Genomic DNA, 22,044 nt, shown 5'->3' on the forward strand with positions numbered 1-22,044 from the left:
TACTGTCTTGAATGCTAATTCAGTTGTTGTGGTATTTCCTTAAACCCATCAGAGGCCACAACCTGCTGACCCTCTGTCCAACATTCAGCTTGTAACAATTCAGAACGGTTCCTCTACACTACTGTCGATTTCCACCTAAGCATCCTCATCAATTGGCTTCCACTTCCCCCAGCAACCCCGTCCAAATACCCCCTCCAAATACCCTCACCCCCACCCCTCCACAGCATCCCTCCCCACCCACTGAGCACAGGTTAATGAGGGCAATGAGGGTTCGAAATATGCCACAGTAAAGGTGAATTAATAGATTGAGTAAAAAGGTGAATAGATCTAACGCCCCTGCATTAGAGTGTTGTCACGTGTGAGTCAAATGCACAACCTGAAGGACTTGAGGTCGGCAGAACTCGTCGACAATGTAGTTTACATTTTAAGAAAACAGACAGTTCCCAGCTGGCAGTGGGAACCTTGTTGCTGAGCTCCCGGCTCCCGGGGGGGGGGACACTAAATTGCCGGACGCTCCCCAGTCGAATGGGAATTCCGCTTCAGAGAACTGCCGACCAATCAGAGGCTGGCAGCTACCCACTGTTGGCAGCACCACCGGGCGCCGTGTCTGCTGCTGTTAATCCAACCGAGCCTTCACAAGGGGGTCATCGTGGGGGCCCCTGGAGAAGGACAAGTGCTGGATGGGATGGGGGCTGTGGGGAGTGGTTTGCCAGGAACTTCAGCCACTGTGGGCCATTCAGTGCCTGTGTTTAGTTTGAGTTCATTGTATTTTTGCCTCAGTTTTCTCCTCTTGAGGCTCTCACTCTTCCTGTGTGAGCGTGGGTTAGAAATGGCTGCATGTTGTGTGATGTTGGGACCATCACAACCCCACACCCTGATCATGTTCAATGTGCATGGGCAAAGCAGGACCAGTAAGCGCAGGAGGAGGCCATTCAGCCCCTCGAGTCTGTTCGTCCTTTCAATGAGACCATGGTAAATATTCACTGTAACTCCATGTATCTCCCTTTGCCCCAAATCCCTTGGAACCCTTGACTGACCAAATGTTATCTGTCTGTGCCTTGAAGGCTCCAGTTCTCCCCCAGTGTCCACGGCATTTTGGGACAAACAGTTTCAGGTTTCCACTAGCCTTGGTGGTAAAAAGAATGCTTCTTGATTTCAAATCGAGATGACGAATCTCTAATTTTAAGAGTATCTTCCCCTGTTTTTCATCTGTATCGACTCTGTCAAATCATTTTAACATTGGAATGGATAAAGGATTGGTAAACTAACGGGAAACAATGAAACAGGATAAATGGGATATTTTCAGGTTGGCAAAGAGTAAGTAGTGAAGTGATTGGCAATTCTAAGCTTAAACCCAGTGTCGTAACCTCGCTGGGGTCAATTGATTTATTCCATTAGATTGGGATAAAATTCCTACTCAGCTCATCATTTCATTATCATTTCAAAGCAATCATTTATTGAGTGACTTCCCATCGCATGAGTTGCATGTTGTGTATAATAAGCAGCAGAGCATTGTTCTGTCCATGGCGAGGGTTGGGTGGGGGGCGGAAATTGATCTTCGTAACTTCAGGACAATCTGTGAAAGCTGTGGAGTGGCCTATCGCAGGATGGGTGAGAAGATTTCTCTGCTCTTCAAGCAACTTCCACATCACAAGCTGTGAAAACACATCTGACATTGAGGGGCTCGGTCACGTCGCTCACACTCACGGTCCCTCTGGCCTCTCTCTGGATAGTAAGAGAAGAGATCACATTGAATGGGTTCCAGTTCTGGCCGGGGACAAATAATAAAATGGCACTGTGATGTCACATGGGATAACGGAGCCTTAGATACAGCGCCGACTGGGAGGATTATACTCAAACCTTGAAACTACTTACATTTTAATTCTTGAACTTCACATTTGCCTCTGTCACTAAGAATACAGAAAACAAAACAGGTGAAATATTTAATAACATATACTTCAAACAATGTCAAACATCTGGAAGTGGGATTTGGCATTTTTAAGTCAAGGTTTTCCAAAACTCGATTGATTCAGGAATTATCCCTCTGGATTGGAATGCTGCCATTGTTATTCCATAATTTCAGATGGGTAGGATAGAGAAAGCAGAAAATAATAGACCCGTTAGTCTGATGTCTGTTGTGGGGAAGTTACTAGGATCTGCTACTGGAACTAAAGATCGAAAGATTTAGGAGCAGGAGTGTAGGCCATTCAGGCCCTTAAGCCTGCTCAGCCATTGGCTGATCTAATTGTGGTCTCAACTCTACTATCCTTTCTGCTTCATACAACCTCGTCATTCAGGAATCTCTCGAACTCAATGCAAACATGTAAGTTCCTTCTAACAAACCTAGTTTAATTTAATAAGTGGTTCCCTAATTTGGTTGATAAGGGAGTGCATTTGGATGTGACCCATGTAGATTTCTAGACAGAACTCAATAAAGTTCCACACAAGAGGCTGTCATCAAAAATAAAGTGCATGGAATTGGAGGCAATGACATGAATATGAAATTGGTTAGGAAGTATAGAAGGCAGACAATAGGGACAATAGGTACATAGTCACATTGGCAGGATGTAAATATCAGTATCTCCCAGAACCCCAGCATTTCACTCTATTTATAAATGACTTAGATAAAGCAATAGCGACCTGGATATCTGAGCTTGCTGATGACACCAAGGCACATTAAGTAGTGCAGACTGCAGTCACAAGGGGACATTGATGGATTAAGTGTGTTAGCAAATTGGCAGCGACAGAGTTCAAAGTGGGGAAGTGTAAAGACATCATCCACATCGCACCCAAGACTGCTCAGAGTATTTCGAAATGGTGAGAAGCTTAGAACTCTGGAGGAGCAGAGAGGGAATTAGGGTTCATTCATGTAAATCACTAAAGGTTCGTTGACAGGAACACAAAATGATGAAAAAGGCTGATGGGATGTTAACCCATCTCACAGAGGCTGGAGTACAAAGGGGGAGAAGTTATGCTCCAGTTCTGGGCACTGCGCTTCTGGAAAGTTAATTTGATGAACAGAGATTCATCAGGATGCTAAAAGGAATAAATTATGGGGTTGGGCTTGAATATATTAAGTGGTGATCTAATTGAGGTGATTAAGATGTTTTCAGGATTACACCAGGAAGATCGAGAGAAACTGCTACCTCTGCTGTGAGAGTCTAAAATCAGGAGAGCCATCCGTGAGGTTAGAGCAGGGCTGTACAGAAAGCACATCTAAGGATAATGGAAATCTGGACCTCTTTCCCCAAAGGGTGTTAGTTTGGGGATCAATTGAAAATTTCCTCGGTGAGACTGATAGGTTTTCTATGAGGTATATGAAGGGATGTGGAACCAAGGTGAGCGAATGGAGTAAAGATAGAGATAAAATTAAAATTAAAATTTAATTAAATGGCAGAACAAGCTCGATGGGCTGAAAGGAAAATTGGGCGGGGATCCTGGATTCAGGATTCAATCCTGGACCGGGGAGCGGCGCGGGCTTGGAGGGCCGAAGGGCCTGTTCCTGTGCTGTATTGTTCTTTGTTCTTTGTTGTCTCCTCCTGTTCCCATGATCAAGACAAATGAGATGTGTTAGAATCATGACTTTAAAAATCATCATAATTAGTTGGTATTAAAATACAATTTTCCAGTTTGCAGAAACAGATTTTAAAACTCTTGCTTACCTCTGGCAGATTGTTGTCCTCTTCTGATTATGCAGATTACTCCATTAGAGCAAATTAATGCAGCCACATACAAAACCAGGATACCTACACGCATGGAACTGCAACTGGTGTCAGGACCTACCGAGGAGAAGCAACATTAAATTCAGGCTGTGCAATCCAGTGTTCTACATACGGCTCATTGCACTGGCTACCAAACCTTCCCCTCAGAATCTAGAATAGTCAATGGCGAAGGAAGGAAATTGAACCAATTTACAACGGGTACAAACTGTACAAACAGACCCAGAATCTCTCAGCTGGAGCTCCTGACATTGAATGATTCATGTTGCCGATTGTCTTACTTTTTAGAGTATCAAGAAGCAGAGGTAATTTTAAGTGTTTGTACCGTTGGATATTAGAAATGAGTTATAGATTTACATGAGTTTAGTGTTCCTGTATAAGGAAAGGTAAACCTCCAGTTAGATTCATATTAAACAATGTTTGCTTGTATGGGGGGATTTTTTAGAATCATAGAATACTACAGTGCAGAAGGAGGCCATTCGGCCCAGTGAGTCTGCACCAAACACAATCCCACCTTATTCCCATAACCCCACATATTTACCCTGCTAATCCCCCTGACACGAGAGTCTATTTATCATGGCCAATCAACCGAACCCGCAAATCTTTGGATTGTGGGAGAAAACCGAAGCACTCGGAGGAAACCCACCCAGACACTGGGAGAATGTGCAAACCCCACACAGACAGGAATTGAACACAGGTCCTTAGTGCTGTGAGGCAGCAGTGCTAACCACTGTGCCACCATTTCAGTTCAAACTGTGGTAGCATTATGCTAAGAGAGTTTACAGCGTGTAAAATAGATAAGAGCTTAGAGAAAGAATTAGATGTTGTTTAGCAACCAAGGTTCACTTATAGGGGAAGAGACCTCACTGTGTTCTTAGTTTAACTGAGCCAGAGTAGAAGGAGCTTAGCAGTGAGAGAGGGAACATCTCTCACTGCTTTGCCAGAAAAAAAGCCATATAATAGAGTAACGGGCAAGGAAGCAAGTGTCAGAAATCTAAAAACAGCCAGTTAAGGAGGATGAAGAGAAGTCTCCAGGAAGTCTGAAGTTAAAGGAACAGAGGAAACTGGAACGAGGTTACAGACAGAGTTGAGAAGCTGAAGAGTTTGCTGGTGAAAAACAGAGATATCTGAAATTATTTCAAAGTTTTTGAGATTTACTATAGCCTGGAAAGTGACAGTTGAAGCAATTGTGAAGTAATTAGTGACTGGATCTTTTAGCGTTTGTGTGAAAGCTTGAAAGCATTCAAGACAAAGGAACATTGAAAGGAGAGCTATAAAACCTGGAAGTGAATCCTTGTTGGGAAAAGGTGAAAGAAATAATTGTTTGAAAGAAGATTCTAAAGTGTGTCTTTTTGAGAGTGGGGTTTGGAATCACTCATGTGGAAGTCAGAGTCCAGTAAGATCAGTTGGCTCATGGTGTGAGAATCATCTGGGGGGATTTGAGAAGAAGTCCACAGAAGTTCACTTGGGTGGCGTTTGCCACTTGGTTTCAGAATGGAGTGTGTTTGACCACAGTTAGCCTGTGGTTTAAAGAATTGTGTGTTGAATGAGACCATTATAGCATAAGATATATTTTGTAACCTCTGTCATCCTTAAAATCCATGTATATTTGTGAAGATAAGTGGGAATGAAGGAGTATTGTATCATAGTCAAACTTTTCATGTTCAATAAATGTTTTTTTGTTGTTAAAAGCTAATTGTTAGTCCTATGACTCTCTTCATTCCCATTTTCTCAAAGATATGTAAAAGTTATGGTCTTTTGAGCCAAGGTTCCATTTGGGATCTTCCTGTCCAGTAGTGACATACACAGAGACACACTCACTGTTAGTCACTGGAGATATTCCAGATGTTGAGGTGAGGGCGTCTGGGGATTCACTACTTGAGATTGGACTCCTTGTTAACAGGTCTGAGAAACATAACTTTCCAGTTAGAATCTGGAATGATAAATGACGAACGATGGAAATTGAACCAGTTTACAACAGGTACAAAATCCCTCAGCTGGAATTATTGATATTAAATGATTTAAATCATATCGTGCATTGTCTGACTGACCTTCATTATTTGTAGGAGTCTCACTGCTGGTCACTGGAGATATTCCAGATGTTGAGGTGTGAGTGTCTGGAGAGTCTGCACTTTTTGTCACACTGAGGGAGATGTTTGCTCTAATCTTCCAGACAGGTTTCCCTGAGACCACACCGTGTACAACACAGAGATAGCTCCCAGTGTCCAACTCCTTCACTGAGTGAATAGTGAGGTTGTGAGTCTGGATTTTATTTGTAGGACTGTTTGAGCTTTGGTTGGAGATTCTTTGTGATGACTCTTTATCCACACAGCAGCGTGTGTTAGAATGTAAGCTATAACCCTCAATATGAACAGAGTGCAGACACTTGTTAACATTTCCAGATATGATCCAAAACAGAGTGAAGGGCAGAGATTTTCCATTCTCAAACTGGCAGGGTAAAGTCACATTCTCTCCCTCTGCTACAGTCAGTGACGAGAAAGTTTCAACAGCAGAAAATACTTCATCCGAATCTAGAAACAATATTGAAAAGAATAATTTTACTCAAATAATCTCCAACGCGGTACTTTGTCAAAGGATTTCCAAAAGTCCATGTTAACTACATTCACTGCATTTCTCCATCTACTTTGTCTGTTACCTCCTCAACAGTTTATCAAGCACATCGGGCAGAATTTTTCGTTCTTTTGTGGCCCGCCAGCTCCACTGCCGGCTTTTCCCACCATAATTTTTGATACTTGTTCAAAATAAATCCAGGAGGTGGGTCCCAAATGTCACGCTGGCGGGGCAGCCACTGATTGAACCTGCCCCTCCAGCAACCTCAGACTTCAAGAGACCCGGCATCTTTCAAACCAAACCAATAAAAATAAGAGGGGATCCCACCGCCCCCCCCCCCCACCTCCACGGACATGGGGAGCCCCCTCCCTCCCACCGCCCTCCACTTCCACGCAGACACCCCTTCCCAGCGATGCCCCCATCACCAGGGAATACCATCTCCCACAGACCACCCCATTGGAGCCCACTCTCTCCGGCAATTCCCTCTGGCACTGCAGTGTCAGGAGATGCTGCCAGGACAGTTTCCAGGCATGACCCTCTACCCCCTTGAGGCTGTACTTCCTGTGCACCCAAGGAGGGTTCTCTTCGCCAGGTCCCTGTTTGCGCCATGGTGGCACAGCCGTTAGAACTGCTGCCTCACAGCGCCAGGGACCCGGGTTCGATTCCCGGCTTGGGTCACTGTCTGTGCGGAGTCTGCATGTTCTCCCCGTGTCTGCGTGGGTTTCCTCCGGGTGCTCTGGTTTCCTCTCACATTCTGAAAGATGTGCTGTTTAGGTGCATTGGCCGTGCTAAATTCTCCCTCAGTGTAACCCAAACAGGCGCCACACGGATTTTCGCAGTGGATTTTCACAGTAACTTCATTGCAGTGTTAATGTAAGCCTACCTGTGACTGTAATAAATAAACTTTAAAACTTTAAACTGTTTGTCAAAAGCTGTTATAAACCCCACTGAAGCGAGGGGGGAAATTGAAGGGTAAGGGGATACTAGAGTGGGAAGCCCGTTAATGAGATTAAAATGTGTGGCAATGGGATTCCCGACCTTTCATGGCAGGAACTAACATCACAGACGGGAAATCCCGACTGCGTAAAAGCCATTTGGGGACTCCCGTTGATTCTCCGGCCCCACCGCCATTCCCACTGACCAAAAACGGGGGAAAATCCTGGCCATCATCTTTGGAATCTGTCGGTTGCGTCTCAATTTTTACTCTTTATTTACATGCTTGATAATTTCATCTCCATAAAGAATCTATAATTGTCTCGAATGGCAGCTATCTGTCCTAATACCTCCCCTAATATCTCAGCTTAAATCGTCCCAACGTCCCGCTGTGATAATTCCCCCGATATCTCCAGTTCACTCACCGTCCGGGTTTATCACAAAGAACAAGTTGTGGTTTTCACATCCCTCCCCTGTCAGGGTTTTCCAGTTTGGACATTTTGATGATTCTGTGGAATCCTGAACCGTGCAGGTAAATATCATCGAATCATCACATAGCATCACAGCGAATGTCAGTGAATTCATTTCACCTCCATTTCTTTTGCATGTTTGACACTGCAGCTTCTCTTTCTGTTTCTCATGATCGATATTTTCACAATCCTGCATTTTCTTCGCTCCTGTCTCACATTGTATTTTCTCAATTTCTGCTCCAGCACTGAAATCCCGAATGCTGCACAAGGTTCCGACATTCCCAGCACCAGTGGGTGTGTTGCATTGCAGAGTGGTGACATCTCCTGATCCTCGAAAATGGACATAGGTGGATCCTGCAGGGATAAGGACAGAATTGGATGGAGATAAACAACATTCCATACAGGAAAGATAATTAAACCTTAATGTTCATCAAAGCCTCGCACAGTAAGTGAGTCTGATTTAGAGATTCCCCCATCACACAGTCTGGATAGAGACACCCCTTCCCCCTCCCCACATTATTACACTGAGTCTAAAAACTCTCACACATGGGAGAAAGAGGATGGTTGAAGTTGTTGACGGAAGGCCAATCTTCAAATGCTTCATCAATCCCCTTCCCTCCATCATAAGTTACATGTGGGACTGTGACTGATGATTACACAATGTTCATTCTCCAATCACTATTGAGTATTTGAGTATAGGAGTAAGGATGTCTTGCTGCAGTTGCACAGGGTCTTGGTGAGGCCACACCGTGAGTATTGTGTGCAGTTTTGGTCTCCTAGTCTGAGGAAGGGCATTCTTGCTATTGAGGGAGTCCAGCGAAGGTTCACCAGACGGATTCCCAGAATGGCAGGGCTGACATATGAAGAGAGACTGGATCGGCTGGGCTTGTACTCACTGGAATCTAGAAGAATGAGAGCGGATCTCATAGAAACATATAAAATCCTGATGGGACTGGACAGGCTGGATGCAGGAAGAATGTTCCCGATATTGGGGAAGTTCAGAACTAGGGGTCACAGTTTAAGAATAAGAGGTAAGCCATTCAGGACCCAGATGAGGAAGAACTTCATTCAGAGAGTTGTGAACCTCTGGAAGGGCCAGTTCGTTAGACATGTTCAAGAGGGAGCTGGATGTGGCGCTGGTAGTTAAAGGGTATGGAGAGAAAGCGGGAGTGAGATACTGAAAGTGCATGATCTGCCAGGACCATATTGAATGGTGGTGCAGGCTGAGGGGCCGAATGGCCTTCTCCTGTAGCTATTTTCTATGCTTCTATTCCTCAGATACTGAAGCAGTCCTTTCCCACATGAAGTAAGACCGACAGAACGTTCAGGCTTGGGCTGATAAGTGACACACGATATTCACATCACACAAGTGTCTGGAAAATGACTAACTCCAAAAAAAAGAGAGAATTCTTTCCTTCCAAAAGGTGTTTGATACAGAGCCACAAAACTGCTTTGTGAGCAGCTCCAGGAATAAGAGGGACTTCAGCAACATGGAGACGGAATTGGCTGAGCGACAGAGAACAGCGAGCAGTGATTAATGGATGTTTTTCTTGCTGGAGGGAGGTTTGTGGTGGAGTTGTCCAGGGGTCAGTGTTGGAACCGTTGCTTTTCCCGATATCTATTGCTGACCTATAACTGGGTGGACAGGGCACTATTACAAAGTTTGCAGATGATCCAAAATCTGGAAACTTTGTGAACTGTGAGGAGGAGTATCAAACTTCAAAAACACGTAGACAAGTTGGTGCCGTGGGCAGACGGGTGGATGATGCAGTTCAATGCGGAGAAGTGTGAGGTGATTCAATTTGGTAGCAAGAACATGGAGAGACAATGTAAAATAAAGGTTACAACAGTAAAATGGATGCAGGAGCAGAGGGAGCTGGGAGTATATGTACATATATCATTGAAGGTGGCAAGGCAGTTGGAGAGCAGTTAATAAAGTATACAGCAACCTGGGCTTTATTAATAATGGCATAGAGTCCAAGAGCAAGGAGGTGATGTGGAATTTCTATAAGACGCTAGTTTGGCCTCAGTTGGAGTATTGCTTCCAGTTCTGGGTGCTGCACTTTCATAGAATCATAGAAACCCTACAGTGCAGAAAGAGGCCATTCGGCCCATCGAGTCTGCACCGACCACAATCCCACCCAGGCCCTCTCCCCAGATATTTACCCACTAATCCCTCTAACCTACACATCCCGGGACACTAAGGGGAAATTTAGCATGGCCAATTAACCTAACCCGCACATCTTTGGACTGTGGGAGGAAACCGGAGCAACCGGAGGAAACCCACGTAGACATGAGGAGAATGTGCAAACTCCACCACAGACAATGACCCAAGCCGGGAATCGAACCCAGGTCCCTGGAGCTGTGAAGCAGCAGTGCTAACCACTGTGCTACCATGCCGCCACTTTAGGAAGGATGCGATGGCATTGGAGAGAATGCAGAATATTCATAAGAATGATTCCAGGGATGATGAAGATAGATTGAAGAAGTTGGCATTGTTTTCCTTGGAGAAGAGAAGGCTGAGAGGAGATTTGATCGAGATGTTCAAAATCATGAGGGGTTTGCACAGTGTAGATAGGGAGAAACTGTTCCCACTCATGGAAAGATCGAGAATGAGGGGACACATTTAGAGTAATTAGTAAAAGAAGCAAACTGATACGAGGAGAAGCTTTTCATGCAGTGAGTAGTTAAGGTCTGGAATGCACTGTCTGAGAGTGTGGAGGGGGCAGTTTTATTGAAGCATTTGGAAAGGAATTAGACTGTTAACTGTAATGGAAGATAGTGCAAGGTTACGGCGAGAAGGCAGAGGAATGGTATTAGGTGAGATACTCATTCAGAGAACCGGTGTGGACAGAATGGGCCGAATGGCCTCCTGCACCGTTACAATTCTGTGATCTCCCCTTGATATTCAATAGCAGCAACATTGTCAAATCATCGCCAACATTCTCAAGGTTACCATTGACCATCTCCATGACACTGTGGCTACAAGAGCAGGTCACAGACTGGGAATTCTGTGATGTATCGTTCACTTCCTGAATTCCCAAAATCTTTTCAACTTCTACAAGACACAGGTCAGTTGTATTTTAACACAGAGACAAGAATATTGCCGTAGGGTCGGAGTGAAGGAGATGTACCAAGCATAATGGAGAGTGATGAAAATCTGGATTCAAAGGGATTTGATCTGCCTGTAACACTGAACAACCCACTCCGATATGTAATGTATTTTAATTGTGGTTCTCTGCCAGAACTAACTGACCCACTCGCTCTCCTGTATCTTTCGCATCTCAAATTCTTATCCAATTCTCAGTTGAAATACAGAATGATCTCTGTCTCAAGCACTGCCTGTCAAAGTATTCCATTGCCCCAACAACTCTCTGTGTAAAGAATTGCTCCGAATCTCTCCCCACTCTCTGAATGACAATATCAAACTGATGCTCCATGGTTACACCATATTAAACAGACACAGCAAAGACTGTGAGTCGACTGTGTTAAACATCTACACAAGAACAGCAATGCTTCGAATCTCTCTGTTTTTCTTTCCAGGTGAGGAACATTTGGAAGATTAATGGAAAGTATTCATCCTTACCAGCAACATGTTGGAAGAGAAGAAAAAGACCCACAAACAAAGCACCGAGTGCCATTTCAGATTCCTAGACCGTGCTTGCTGAGTGGTGGTTGCGTTCTTACTTCCCTATCTGTGAGAGAGAAGAGAAGCTGAACTTCTCGAAATGGCGTGAGAGATAATAGCTTCCTGTTTGACCAACTTAGGTGAAATGTGGGCTCTGATGTTGTGTTAATGCAACCGGGGCAGCAGTTGAGATGTTCGTTTGACCCTCCAACCAGAGACGTCACAGAAAGCTCCGAAATACAAAGAGCGGAATTTAATGAAAAGAATTCAAAGTTCTGAACGAGTGAGAAAACAGGAGAGAAGCAAACGGGATTTGGGACGAGCTGTGAGTCACAATCTTATTGCTGTTCGTGCAAAATAAGAGCCAGGATGCGATTCTCGCCAATAGTGGGTGGAGCGGAGCCTAATCTCACCGGTGAAGCCGGCTACTGAGCTCATGAGGCACCATCCCGCAGGTGCTCCGATCTTCCTATCTACGCTCTCCCCATCAGTTGCTCCCTGTGTTGGTCTCCCCTGCCCCATCACCACATATATCAGCACCCCCCCGCCCCTCAATCCCCCGCTTTGCTGAGTTTCCTCCAGCCCCCCAATTGCCCATTCTGAAGTGTTTGTCCCCTCCCATTGCCCCCATTGCAGAGTTCCTCCCACTCTCCAATCCCCCCTTTGTGGACATTCCTCCACTAACCCCTTCAATCGTCACGGCTGCAGAGTTGCTCACTGCCCTCCACTGTGGAGCTCCCTCCCATTGCCTCCCCCCTCCCCTTTCCCCACCTCACTCATGCCCAAACCCCCTTAGGACCTGCCCCTTTAGCACTGCCCCTGGCATTCCCAGGATGCCTGGTTGGGCACTGCCAGGCTGGCACTGCCCAGGGGGCGTGGCCCGGCCCAGTCCCCGACAACCCGCTGATGGAGACCAGCTGTGATTCTCGCTGGTGGGGACCCCGACTGGTGAGTAGGTCAGGGCAAGTGAACCTGGACCATAGGGTCCCGGACTCACTCATGACAGTTCAATGATGTCTTTGATATTTCTGGGCGCAAAGCTAATGTCGTCGGCAAAACCGTGCCGGTGGATCAGGAGAGGCGAGAAACCAGGCATAAAACCAGTCTGGGGAGCCGGGAAGATTGCACCCAAAGTGTACATTCTGCGTGTGCTTCTGTGCATCATGATGAGAGTGCGTAACACCGGAGCAGAGATATCAACACACCCCGCGCCCAAAGCATGATGGAGATACTAACCATCTGGAAACACAAGGACCAGGATTTTCCAGTCTCGCCATGCTTGGCGCAGAGCGATCTCCAGGAGCCCCAATGGAATTAAGTTCCGAGCTGGCAGTGGGAACCCTGCTGCTGAGCTCCCGGCTCCAGGGGAAACATTAATTTGCCAGATGTTACCCAGTCGGTTGGCAATTCCGCTCCTGAGAACCAATCAGAGGCTGGCAGCTCCCCATTGTTGGCAGCACCACCGGGCGCCGTCTCTGCAGCTGGTAATCCAACCGAGCCTTCACCAGGGGGTCATCGTGGGGGGCCCTGGAGAAGGACAAGTGCTGGATGGGATGGGGGCTGTGGGGAGTGGTTTGGTAGTAAGGGAGGGGTAATGGGTGGGAGGAAAGAGTGGGGGATGGTGACTCTCAGCAGGCCCCCTCTCCCATTCCCGATGCCAGATCCCTTGATCTTGTGCTGAGTGACAATAAGCACCTCCCACTCCACACTTGGCCACAAGCAAACCTGACAGGGATAGTTTGTCAACCTCCCCAGATGGCGAGTCCCCCACCCGCTATGGGTTGAATACCAGTGACAGTCGGATGAAGCCGTGAGTTGCTCAGTCAAAGGCGTCAATCGGTATCCGGTGGGAAGGTTGCCCAGAGCCTTCCTGTTCCAGATTAAACTGGGTGGAGGCAGGGAAGCAGCAGGGGCCATATCCCACACCCTTAGAGCCGAACAATTGCACCCTCCCCTTCCTCTCCCTCTCCCCATCACCATCCACACCCTGAGAACTTGCCTTGGAGGTGAAGCATTCCGTTCTGTCCCACTGCATCTAAACAGTGGAAGTGCATGATACTCCATCACTGTCTTTAACCACTATCTCAGCAAAGAAACAGGAAACATTGGAACTTCAGCCACTGTGGGCCATTCAGTCCCTGTATTTAGTTTGAGTTCATTGCATTTTTGCCTCAGTTTTCTCCTCTTGAGTCTCTCACTCTTCCTGTGTGAGCGTGGGTTAGAAATGGCTGCACGTTGTGTGATGTTGGGACCATCACAACCCCACACCCTGATCATGTTCAATGTGCATGGGCAAAGCAGAACCAGTAAGCCATTCAGACCCTTGAGCCTGTTCGTCCTTTCAATCAGAGCATGATAAATCTTCGCCATAACTCCATGTATCTCCCTGTGCCCCAAATTCCTTGGAACCCTTGACTGACCAAATGTTATCAGTCTGTGCCTTGCAGGCTCGAGTTATCCCCCCGTGTCCACAGCATTTTGGGACAAAACAGTTTCAGATTTCCACTATCCCGAGTGGTAAAAAAATGCTTCTTGATTTCAAATTGAGATGATGAATCTCTAATTTTAAGATTACCTTCCCCTGTTTTTCATCTGTATCGACTCTGTCAAATAATTTGAACACTGGAATGGATAAAGGATTGGTAAACTAACAGGGAATACATACTGAAGCAGTCCTTGCCCACATGAAGTAAGACCTACACAACGTTCAGGCTCGGGCTGATAAGTGACACGCGACATTCACATCACACAAGTGTCTGGAAATGATTAACTCCAAAAGTAGAGAGAATCGTTTCCTTCCAAAAGGTGTTTGATACAGAGCCGCAAAACTGCTTTGTGAGCAGCCCCAGGAATAAGAGGGACTTCAGCAACATGGAGACGGAATTGGCTGAGCGACAGAGAACAGCGAGCAGTGATTAATGGATGTTTTCCTTGCTGGAGGGAGGTTTGTGGTGGAGTTGTCCAGGGGTCAGTGTTGGAACCGTTGCTTTTCCCGATATCTATTGCTGACCTATAACTGGGTGGACAGGGCACAATTACAAAGATTGCAGATGATCCAAAATCTGGAAGCTTTGTGAACTGTGAGGAGGAGAGTATCGAACTTCAAAAATACGTAGACAAGTTGGTGCCGTGGGCAGACGGGTGGATGATGCAGTTCAATGCGGAGAAGTGTGAGGTGATTCAATTTGGTAGCAAGAACATGGAGAGACAATGTAAAATAAAGGTTACAACAGTAAAATGGATGCAGGAGCAGAGGGAGCTGGGAGTATATGTACATATATCATTGAAGGTGGCAAGGCAGTTGGAGAGCAGTTAATAAAGTATACAGCAACCTGGGCTTTATTAATAATGGCATAGAGTCCAAGAGCAAGGAGGTGATGTGGAATTTCTATAAGACGCTAGTTTGGCCTCAGTTGGAGTATTGCTTCCAGTTCTGGGTGCTGCACTTTCATAGAATCATAGAAACCCTACAGTGCAGAAAGAGGCCATTCGGCCCATCGAGTCTGCACCGACCACAATCCCACCCAGGCCCTCTCCCCAGATATTTACCCACTAATCCCTCTAACCTACACATCCCGGGACACTAAGGGGAAATTTAGCATGGCCAATTAACCTAACCCGCACATCTTTGGACTGTGGGAGGAAACCGGAGCAACCGGAGGAAACCCACGTAGACATGAGGAGAATGTGCAAACTCCACCACAGACAATGACCCAAGCCGGGAATCGAACCCAGGTCCCTGGAGCTGTGAAGCAGCAGTGCTAACCACTGTGCTACCATGCCGCCACTTTAGGAAGGATGCGATGGCATTGGAGAGAATGCAGAATATTCATAAGAATGATTCCAGGGATGATGAAGATAGATTGAAGAAGTTGGCATTGTTTTCCTTGGAGAAGAGAAGGCTGAGAGGAGATTTGATCGAGATGTTCAAAATCATGAGGGGTTTGCACAGTGTAGATAGGGAGAAACTGTTCCCACTCATGGAAAGATCGAGAATGAGGGGACACATTTAGAGTAATTAGTAAAAGAAGCAAACTGATACGAGGAGAAGCTTTTCATGCAGTGAGTAGTTAAGGTCTGGAATGCACTGTCTGAGAGTGTGGAGGGGGCAGTTTTATTGAAGCATTTGGAAAGGAATTAGACTGTTAACTGTAATGGAAGATAGTGCAAGGTTACGGCGAGAAGGCAGAGGAATGGTATTAGGTGAGATACTCATTCAGAGAACCGGTGTGGACAGAATGGGCCGAATGGCCTCCTGCACCGTTACAATTCTGTGATCTCCCCTTGATATTCAATAGCAGCAACATTGTCAAATCATCGCCAACATTCTCAAGGTTACCATTGACCATCTCCATGACACTGTGGCTACAAGAGCAGGTCACAGACTGGGAATTCTGTGATGTATCGTTCACTTCCTGAATTCCCAAAATCTTTTCAACTTCTACAAGACACAGGTCAGGAGTTGTATTTTAACACAGAGACAAGAATATTGCCGTAGGGTCGGAGTGAAGGAGATGTACCAAGCATAATGGAGAGTGATGAAAATCTGGATTCAAAGGGATTTGATCTGCCTGTAACACTGAACAACCCACTCCGATATGTAATGTATTTTAATTGTGGTTCTCTGCCAGAACTAACTGACCCACTCGCTCTCCTGTATCTTTCGCATCTCAAATTCTTATCCAATTCTCAGTTGAAATACAGAATGATCTCTGTCTCAAGCACTGCCTGTCAAAGTATTCCATTGCCCCAACAACTCTCTGTGTAAAGAATTGCTCCGAATCTCTCCCCACTCTCTGAATGACAATATCAAACTGATGCTCCATGGTTACACCATATTAAACAGACACAGCAAAGACTGTGAGTCGACTGTGTTAAACATCTACACAAGAACAGCAATGCTTCGAATCTCTCTGTTTTTCTTTCCAGGTGAGGAACATTTGGAAGATTAATGGAAAGTATTCATCCTTACCAGCAACATGTTGGAAGAGAAGAAAAAGACCCACAAACAAAGCACCGAGTGCCATTTCAGATTCCTAGACCGTGCTTGCTGAGTGGTGGTTGCGTTCTTACTTCCCTATCTGTGAGAGAGAAGAGAAGCTGAACTTCTCGAAATGGCGTGAGAGATAATAGCTTCCTGTTTGACCAACTTAGGTGAAATGTGGGCTCTGATGTTGTGTTAATGCAACCGGGGCAGCAGTTGAGATGTTCGTTTGACCCTCCAACCAGAGACGTCACAGAAAGCTCCGAAATACAAAGAGCGGAATTTAATGAAAAGAATTCAAAGTTCTGAACGAGTGAGAAAACAGGAGAGAAGCAAACGGGATTTGGGACGAGCTGTGAGTCACAATCTTATTGCTGTTCGTGCAAAATAAGAGCCAGGATGCGATTCTCGCCAATAGTGGGTGGAGCGGAGCCTAATCTCACCGGTGAAGCCGGCTACTGAGCTCATGAGGCACCATCCCGCAGGTGCTCCGATCTTCCTATCTACGCTCTCCCCATCAGTTGCTCCCTGTGTTGGTCTCCCCTGCCCCATCACCACATATATCAGCACCCCCCGCCCCTCAATCCCCCGCTTTGCTGAGTTTCCTCCAGCCCCCCAATTGCCCATTCTGAAGTGTTTGTCCCCTCCCATTGCCCCCATTGCAGAGTTCCTCCCACTCTCCAATCCCCCCTTTGTGGACATTCCTCCACTAACCCCTTCAATCGTCACGGCTGCAGAGTTGCTCACTGCCCTCCACTGTGGAGCTCCCTCCCATTGCCTCCCCCCTCCCCTTTCCCCACCTCACTCATGCCCAAACCCCCTTAGGACCTGCCCCTTTAGCACTGCCCCTGGCATTCCCAGGATGCCTGGTTGGGCACTGCCAGGCTGGCACTGCCCAGGGGGCGTGGCCCGGCCCAGTCCCCGACAACCCGCTGATGGAGACCAGCTGTGATTCTCGCTGGTGGGGACCCCGACTGGTGAGTAGGTCAGGGCAAGTGAACCTGGACCATAGGGTCCCGGACTCACTCATGACAGTTCAATGATGTCTTTGATATTTCTGGGCGCAAAGCTAATGTCGTCGGCAAAACCGTGCCGGTGGATCAGGAGAGGCGAGAAACCAGGCATAAAACCAGTCTGGGGAGCCGGGAAGATTGCACCCAAAGTGTACATTCTGCGTGTGCTTCTGTGCATCATGATGAGAGTGCGTAACACCGGAGCAGAGATATCAACACACCCCGCGCCCAAAGCATGATGGAGATACTAACCATCTGGAAACACAAGGACCAGGATTTTCCAGTCTCGCCATGCTTGGCGCAGAGCGATCTCCAGGAGCCCCAATGGAATTAAGTTCCGAGCTGGCAGTGGGAACCCTGCTGCTGAGCTCCCGGCTCCAGGGGAAACATTAATTTGCCAGATGTTACCCAGTCGGTTGGCAATTCCGCTCCTGAGAACCAATCAGAGGCTGGCAGCTCCCCATTGTTGGCAGCACCACCGGGCGCCGTCTCTGCAGCTGGTAATCCAACCGAGCCTTCACCAGGGGGTCATCGTGGGGGGCCCTGGAGAAGGACAAGTGCTGGATGGGATGGGGGCTGTGGGGAGTGGTTTGGTAGTAAGGGAGGGGTAATGGGTGGGAGGAAAGAGTGGGGGATGGTGACTCTCAGCAGGCCCCCTCTCCCATTCCCGATGCCAGATCCCTTGATCTTGTGCTGAGTGACAATAAGCACCTCCCACTCCACACTTGGCCACAAGCAAACCTGACAGGGATAGTTTGTCAACCTCCCCAGATGGCGAGTCCCCCACCCGCTATGGGTTGAATACCAGTGACAGTCGGATGAAGCCGTGAGTTGCTCAGTCAAAGGCGTCAATCGGTATCCGGTGGGAAGGTTGCCCAGAGCCTTCCTGTTCCAGATTAAACTGGGTGGAGGCAGGGAAGCAGCAGGGGCCATATCCCACACCCTTAGAGCCGAACAATTGCACCCTCCCCTTCCTCTCCCTCTCCCCATCACCATCCACACCCTGAGAACTTGCCTTGGAGGTGAAGCATTCCGTTCTGTCCCACTGCATCTAAACAGTGGAAGTGCATGATACTCCATCACTGTCTTTAACCACTATCTCAGCAAAGAAACAGGAAACATTGGAACTTCAGCCACTGTGGGCCATTCAGTCCCTGTATTTAGTTTGAGTTCATTGCATTTTTGCCTCAGTTTTCTCCTCTTGAGTCTCTCACTCTTCCTGTGTGAGCGTGGGTTAGAAATGGCTGCACGTTGTGTGATGTTGGGACCATCACAACCCCACACCCTGATCATGTTCAATGTGCATGGGCAAAGCAGAACCAGTAAGCCATTCAGACCCTTGAGCCTGTTCGTCCTTTCAATCAGAGCATGATAAATCTTCGCCATAACTCCATGTATCTCCCTGTGCCCCAAATTCCTTGGAACCCTTGACTGACCAAATGTTATCAGTCTGTGCCTTGAAGGCTCGAGTTATCCCCCCGTGTCCACAGCATTTTGGGACAAAACAGTTTCAGATTTCCACTATCCCGAGTGGTAAAAAAATGCTTCTTGATTTCAAATTGAGATGATGAATCTCTAATTTTAAGATTACCTTCCCCTGTTTTTCATCTGTATCGACTCTGTCAAATAATTTGAACACTGGAATGGATAAAGGATTGGTAAACTAACAGGGAATACATACTGAAGCAGTCCTTGCCCACATGAAGTAAGACCTACACAACGTTCAGGCTCGGGCTGATAAGTGACACGCGACATTCACATCACACAAGTGTCTGGAAATGATGAACTCCAAAAGTAGAGAGAATCGTTTCCTTCCAAAAGGTGTTTGATACAGAGCCGCAAAACTGCTTTGTGAGCAGCTCCAGGAATAAGAGGGACTTCAGCAACATGGAGACGGAATTGGCTGAGCGACAGAGAACAGCGAGCAGTGATTAATGGATGTTTTCCTTGCTGGAGGGAGGTTTGTGGTGGAGTTGTCCAGGGGTCAGTGTTGGAACCGTTGCTTTTCCCGATATCTATTGCTGACCTATAACTGGGTGGACAGGGCACAATTACAAAGATTGCAGATGATCCAAAATCTGGAAGCTTTGTGAACTGTGAGGAGGAGAGTATCGAACTTCAAAAATACGTAGACAAGTTGGTGCCGTGGGCAGACGGGTGGATGATGCAATTCAATGCGGAGAAGTGTGAGGTGATTCAATTTGGTAGCAAGAACATGGAGAGACAATATAAAATAAAGGTTACAACAGTAAAATGGATGCAGGAGCAGAGGGAGCTGGGTGTGTATGTACATATATCATTGAAGGTGGCAAGGCAGTTGGAGAGCAGTTAATAAAGTACACAGCAACCTGGGCTTTATTAATAATGGCATAGAGTCCAAGAGCAAGGAGGTGATGTGAAATTTCTATAAGACGCCAGTTTGGCCTCAGTTGGAGTATTGCTTCCAGTTCTGGGTGCCGCACTGTAGGAAGGCTGCGATGGCATTGGAGAGAATGCAGAATATTCACAAGAATGATTCCAGGGATGATGAAGATAGATTGGAGAAGTTGGGATTGTTTTCCTTGGAGAAGAAAAGGCTGAGAGGAGATTTGATCGAGGTGTTCAAAATCATGAGGGGTTTGCACAGTGTAGATAGGGAGAAACTGTTCCCACTCATGGAAAGATCGAGAATGAGGGTATAAATTTAGAGTAATTAGTAAAAGAAGCAAACTGATATGAGGAGAAGCTTTTTCATGCAGTGAGTAGTTAAGGTCTGGAATGCACTGTCTGAGAGTGTGGAGGGGGCAGGTTTATTCAAGCATTTGAAAAGGAATTAGACTGTTAACAGTCAAGGAAGATAGTGCAAGGTTACGGGGAGAAGGCAGAGGAATGGTATTAGGTGAGATGCTCATTCAGAGAACCGGTGTGGACAGAATGGGCCGAATGGCCTCCTGCACCGTTACAATTCTGTGATCTCCCCTTGATATTCAATAGCAGCAACATTGTCAAATCATCGCCAACATTCTCGAGGTTACCATTGGCCATCTCCGTGACACTGTGGCTACAAGAGCAGGTCACAGACTGGGAATACTGCGAGTTGTAGCTCACTTCCTGAATTCCCAAAACCTTTCCAACTTCTTCAAGACACAGGTCAGGAGTTGTATTTTAACACAGAGACATGAATATTGCTGTAGAGTTGGAGTTATGGAGATGCACAAAGTGTGGCCAAGAGTGATGGAAATCTGGATTCAAAAGGATTTGATCTGCCTGTAACACTGAACCACCCACTTCTATATGTAATGTATTTTAATTGTGGTTCTCTGCCAGAAGTAACTGACCCACTCGCTCTCCTGTATCTTTCGCATCTCAAATTCTTATCCAATTCTCAGTTGAAATATAGAATGATCTCTGACTCAAGCACTGCCTGTCAAAGTATTCCATTCCCCCAACAACTCTCTGTGTAAAGAATTGCTCCTAATCTCTCCTCACTCTCTGAATGACAATATCAAACCGATGCTCCATGGTTACACCATATTAAACAGACACAGCAAAGACTGTGAGTTGACTGTGTTAAACATCTACACAAGAAAGCAATGCTTCAAATCTCTCTGTTTTTCTTTCCAGGTGAGGAACATTTGGAAGATTAATGGAAAGTATTCATCCTTACCTGCAACATGTTGGAAGAGAAGAAAAAGACCCACAAACAAAGCACCGAGTGCCATTTCAGATTCCTAGACCGTGCTTGCTGGGTAGTGGTTGCGTTCTTACTTCCCTATCTGTGAGAAAGAAGAGAAGCTGAACTTCTCGAAATGGCGTGAGAGATAATAGCTTCCTGTTTGACCAACTTAGGTGAAATGTGGGCTCTGACGTTGTGTTAATGCAACCAAGACAGCAGTTGAGATGCTTGTTTGATCCTCCAACCAGGGACGTCAGAAAAAGCTCCGAAATACAAAGAATGGAATTTCATGAAAAGAATTCAAAGTTCCGAACGAGTGAGAAAATGGGAGAGGAGTGAGCGGGTTTTTGGGTTAAGCTGCGAGTCACAATCTTATTGCTCTTTGTGCAAAATAAGAGCCAGGATGCGATTCTCGCCAGTAGTGGGTGGAGTGGAGCCTAATCTCACTGGTGAAGCCGGTTACTGAGCTCATGGTGCGCCATTGCGCTGGTGCCCTGATCTCCCGGCGTACACTCCCCCATCAGTTGCTCCCTGTGTTGGTCTCCCCACCACCCCCAATCACCACATATATTGGCACCCCCACCCCTCAATCCCCCGCTTTGCTGAGTTTCCTCCAGCCCCCCAATTGCCCACTCTGAAGTGTTTCTTCCCTCCCATTGCCCCTATTGCAAAAATCCTCCCACTCTCCAATCCCCCCTTTGAGGAGATCCCCACACAAACCCCTTCAATCGTCATGGCTGCAGAGTTGCTCACTCCCCCACTGTGGAGCTCCCTCACATTGCCTCCCCCCTCCCATGTCCCCACCTCACTCAGGACCAAACCCCCTCAGGACCTGCCCCTTTAGCACTTCCCCTGGCATTCCCATGGTGGCAGTTGGGCACTGCCAGGCTGGCACTGCCCAGGGGGTGTGGCCCGGCCCAGTCCCCGACAACCCACTGATGGAGACCAGCTGTGATTCTCACCGGTGGGGATCCGGACCGATGAGTAGGTCAGGGCAAGTGAACCTGGACCATAGGGTCCCGGACTCACTAATGACATTTAAATGATGTCTTTGATATTTCTGGGCACAAA

General features: G+C 46.8%; 1 protein-coding gene across 6 annotated transcripts; it reads right to left on the reverse strand.

Moving 5' to 3' along the window:
* Positions 1 to 1,345: 1,345 nt before the first annotated feature.
* On the reverse strand, positions 1,346 to 21,080 carry LOC144480428 (uncharacterized). Of its 6 annotated transcripts, none has more exons than XM_078199842.1 (7): positions 20,965 to 21,080; positions 7,649 to 8,047; positions 5,771 to 6,250; positions 5,541 to 5,624; positions 3,663 to 3,779; positions 1,876 to 1,910; positions 1,432 to 1,725 (listed from the first exon to the last, which is right to left on the reverse strand). In XM_078199842.1, exons 1-6 carry the CDS (start codon positions 21,017 to 21,019, stop codon positions 1,879 to 1,881), a joined length of 1,167 nt encoding a protein of 388 aa, XP_078055968.1. In that variant the 5' UTR covers positions 21,020 to 21,080; the 3' UTR covers positions 1,432 to 1,725; positions 1,876 to 1,878. The 6 variants fall into 6 exon arrangements, with proteins under 6 accessions (XP_078055971.1, XP_078055968.1, XP_078055969.1 ...); XM_078199843.1 differs by lacking the exon at positions 20,965 to 21,080 and adding an exon at positions 11,280 to 11,384; XM_078199845.1 differs by lacking the exon at positions 5,541 to 5,624 and having other exon boundaries at positions 1,346 to 1,725; positions 20,965 to 21,077.
* Positions 21,081 to 22,044: the final 964 nt, after the last annotated feature.

The sequence above is a fragment of the Mustelus asterias genome, chromosome 29, assembly GCF_964213995.1.
Source record: "Mustelus asterias chromosome 29, sMusAst1.hap1.1, whole genome shotgun sequence".
In the NCBI taxonomy this organism is placed as follows: domain Eukaryota; kingdom Metazoa; phylum Chordata; class Chondrichthyes; order Carcharhiniformes; family Triakidae; genus Mustelus; species Mustelus asterias.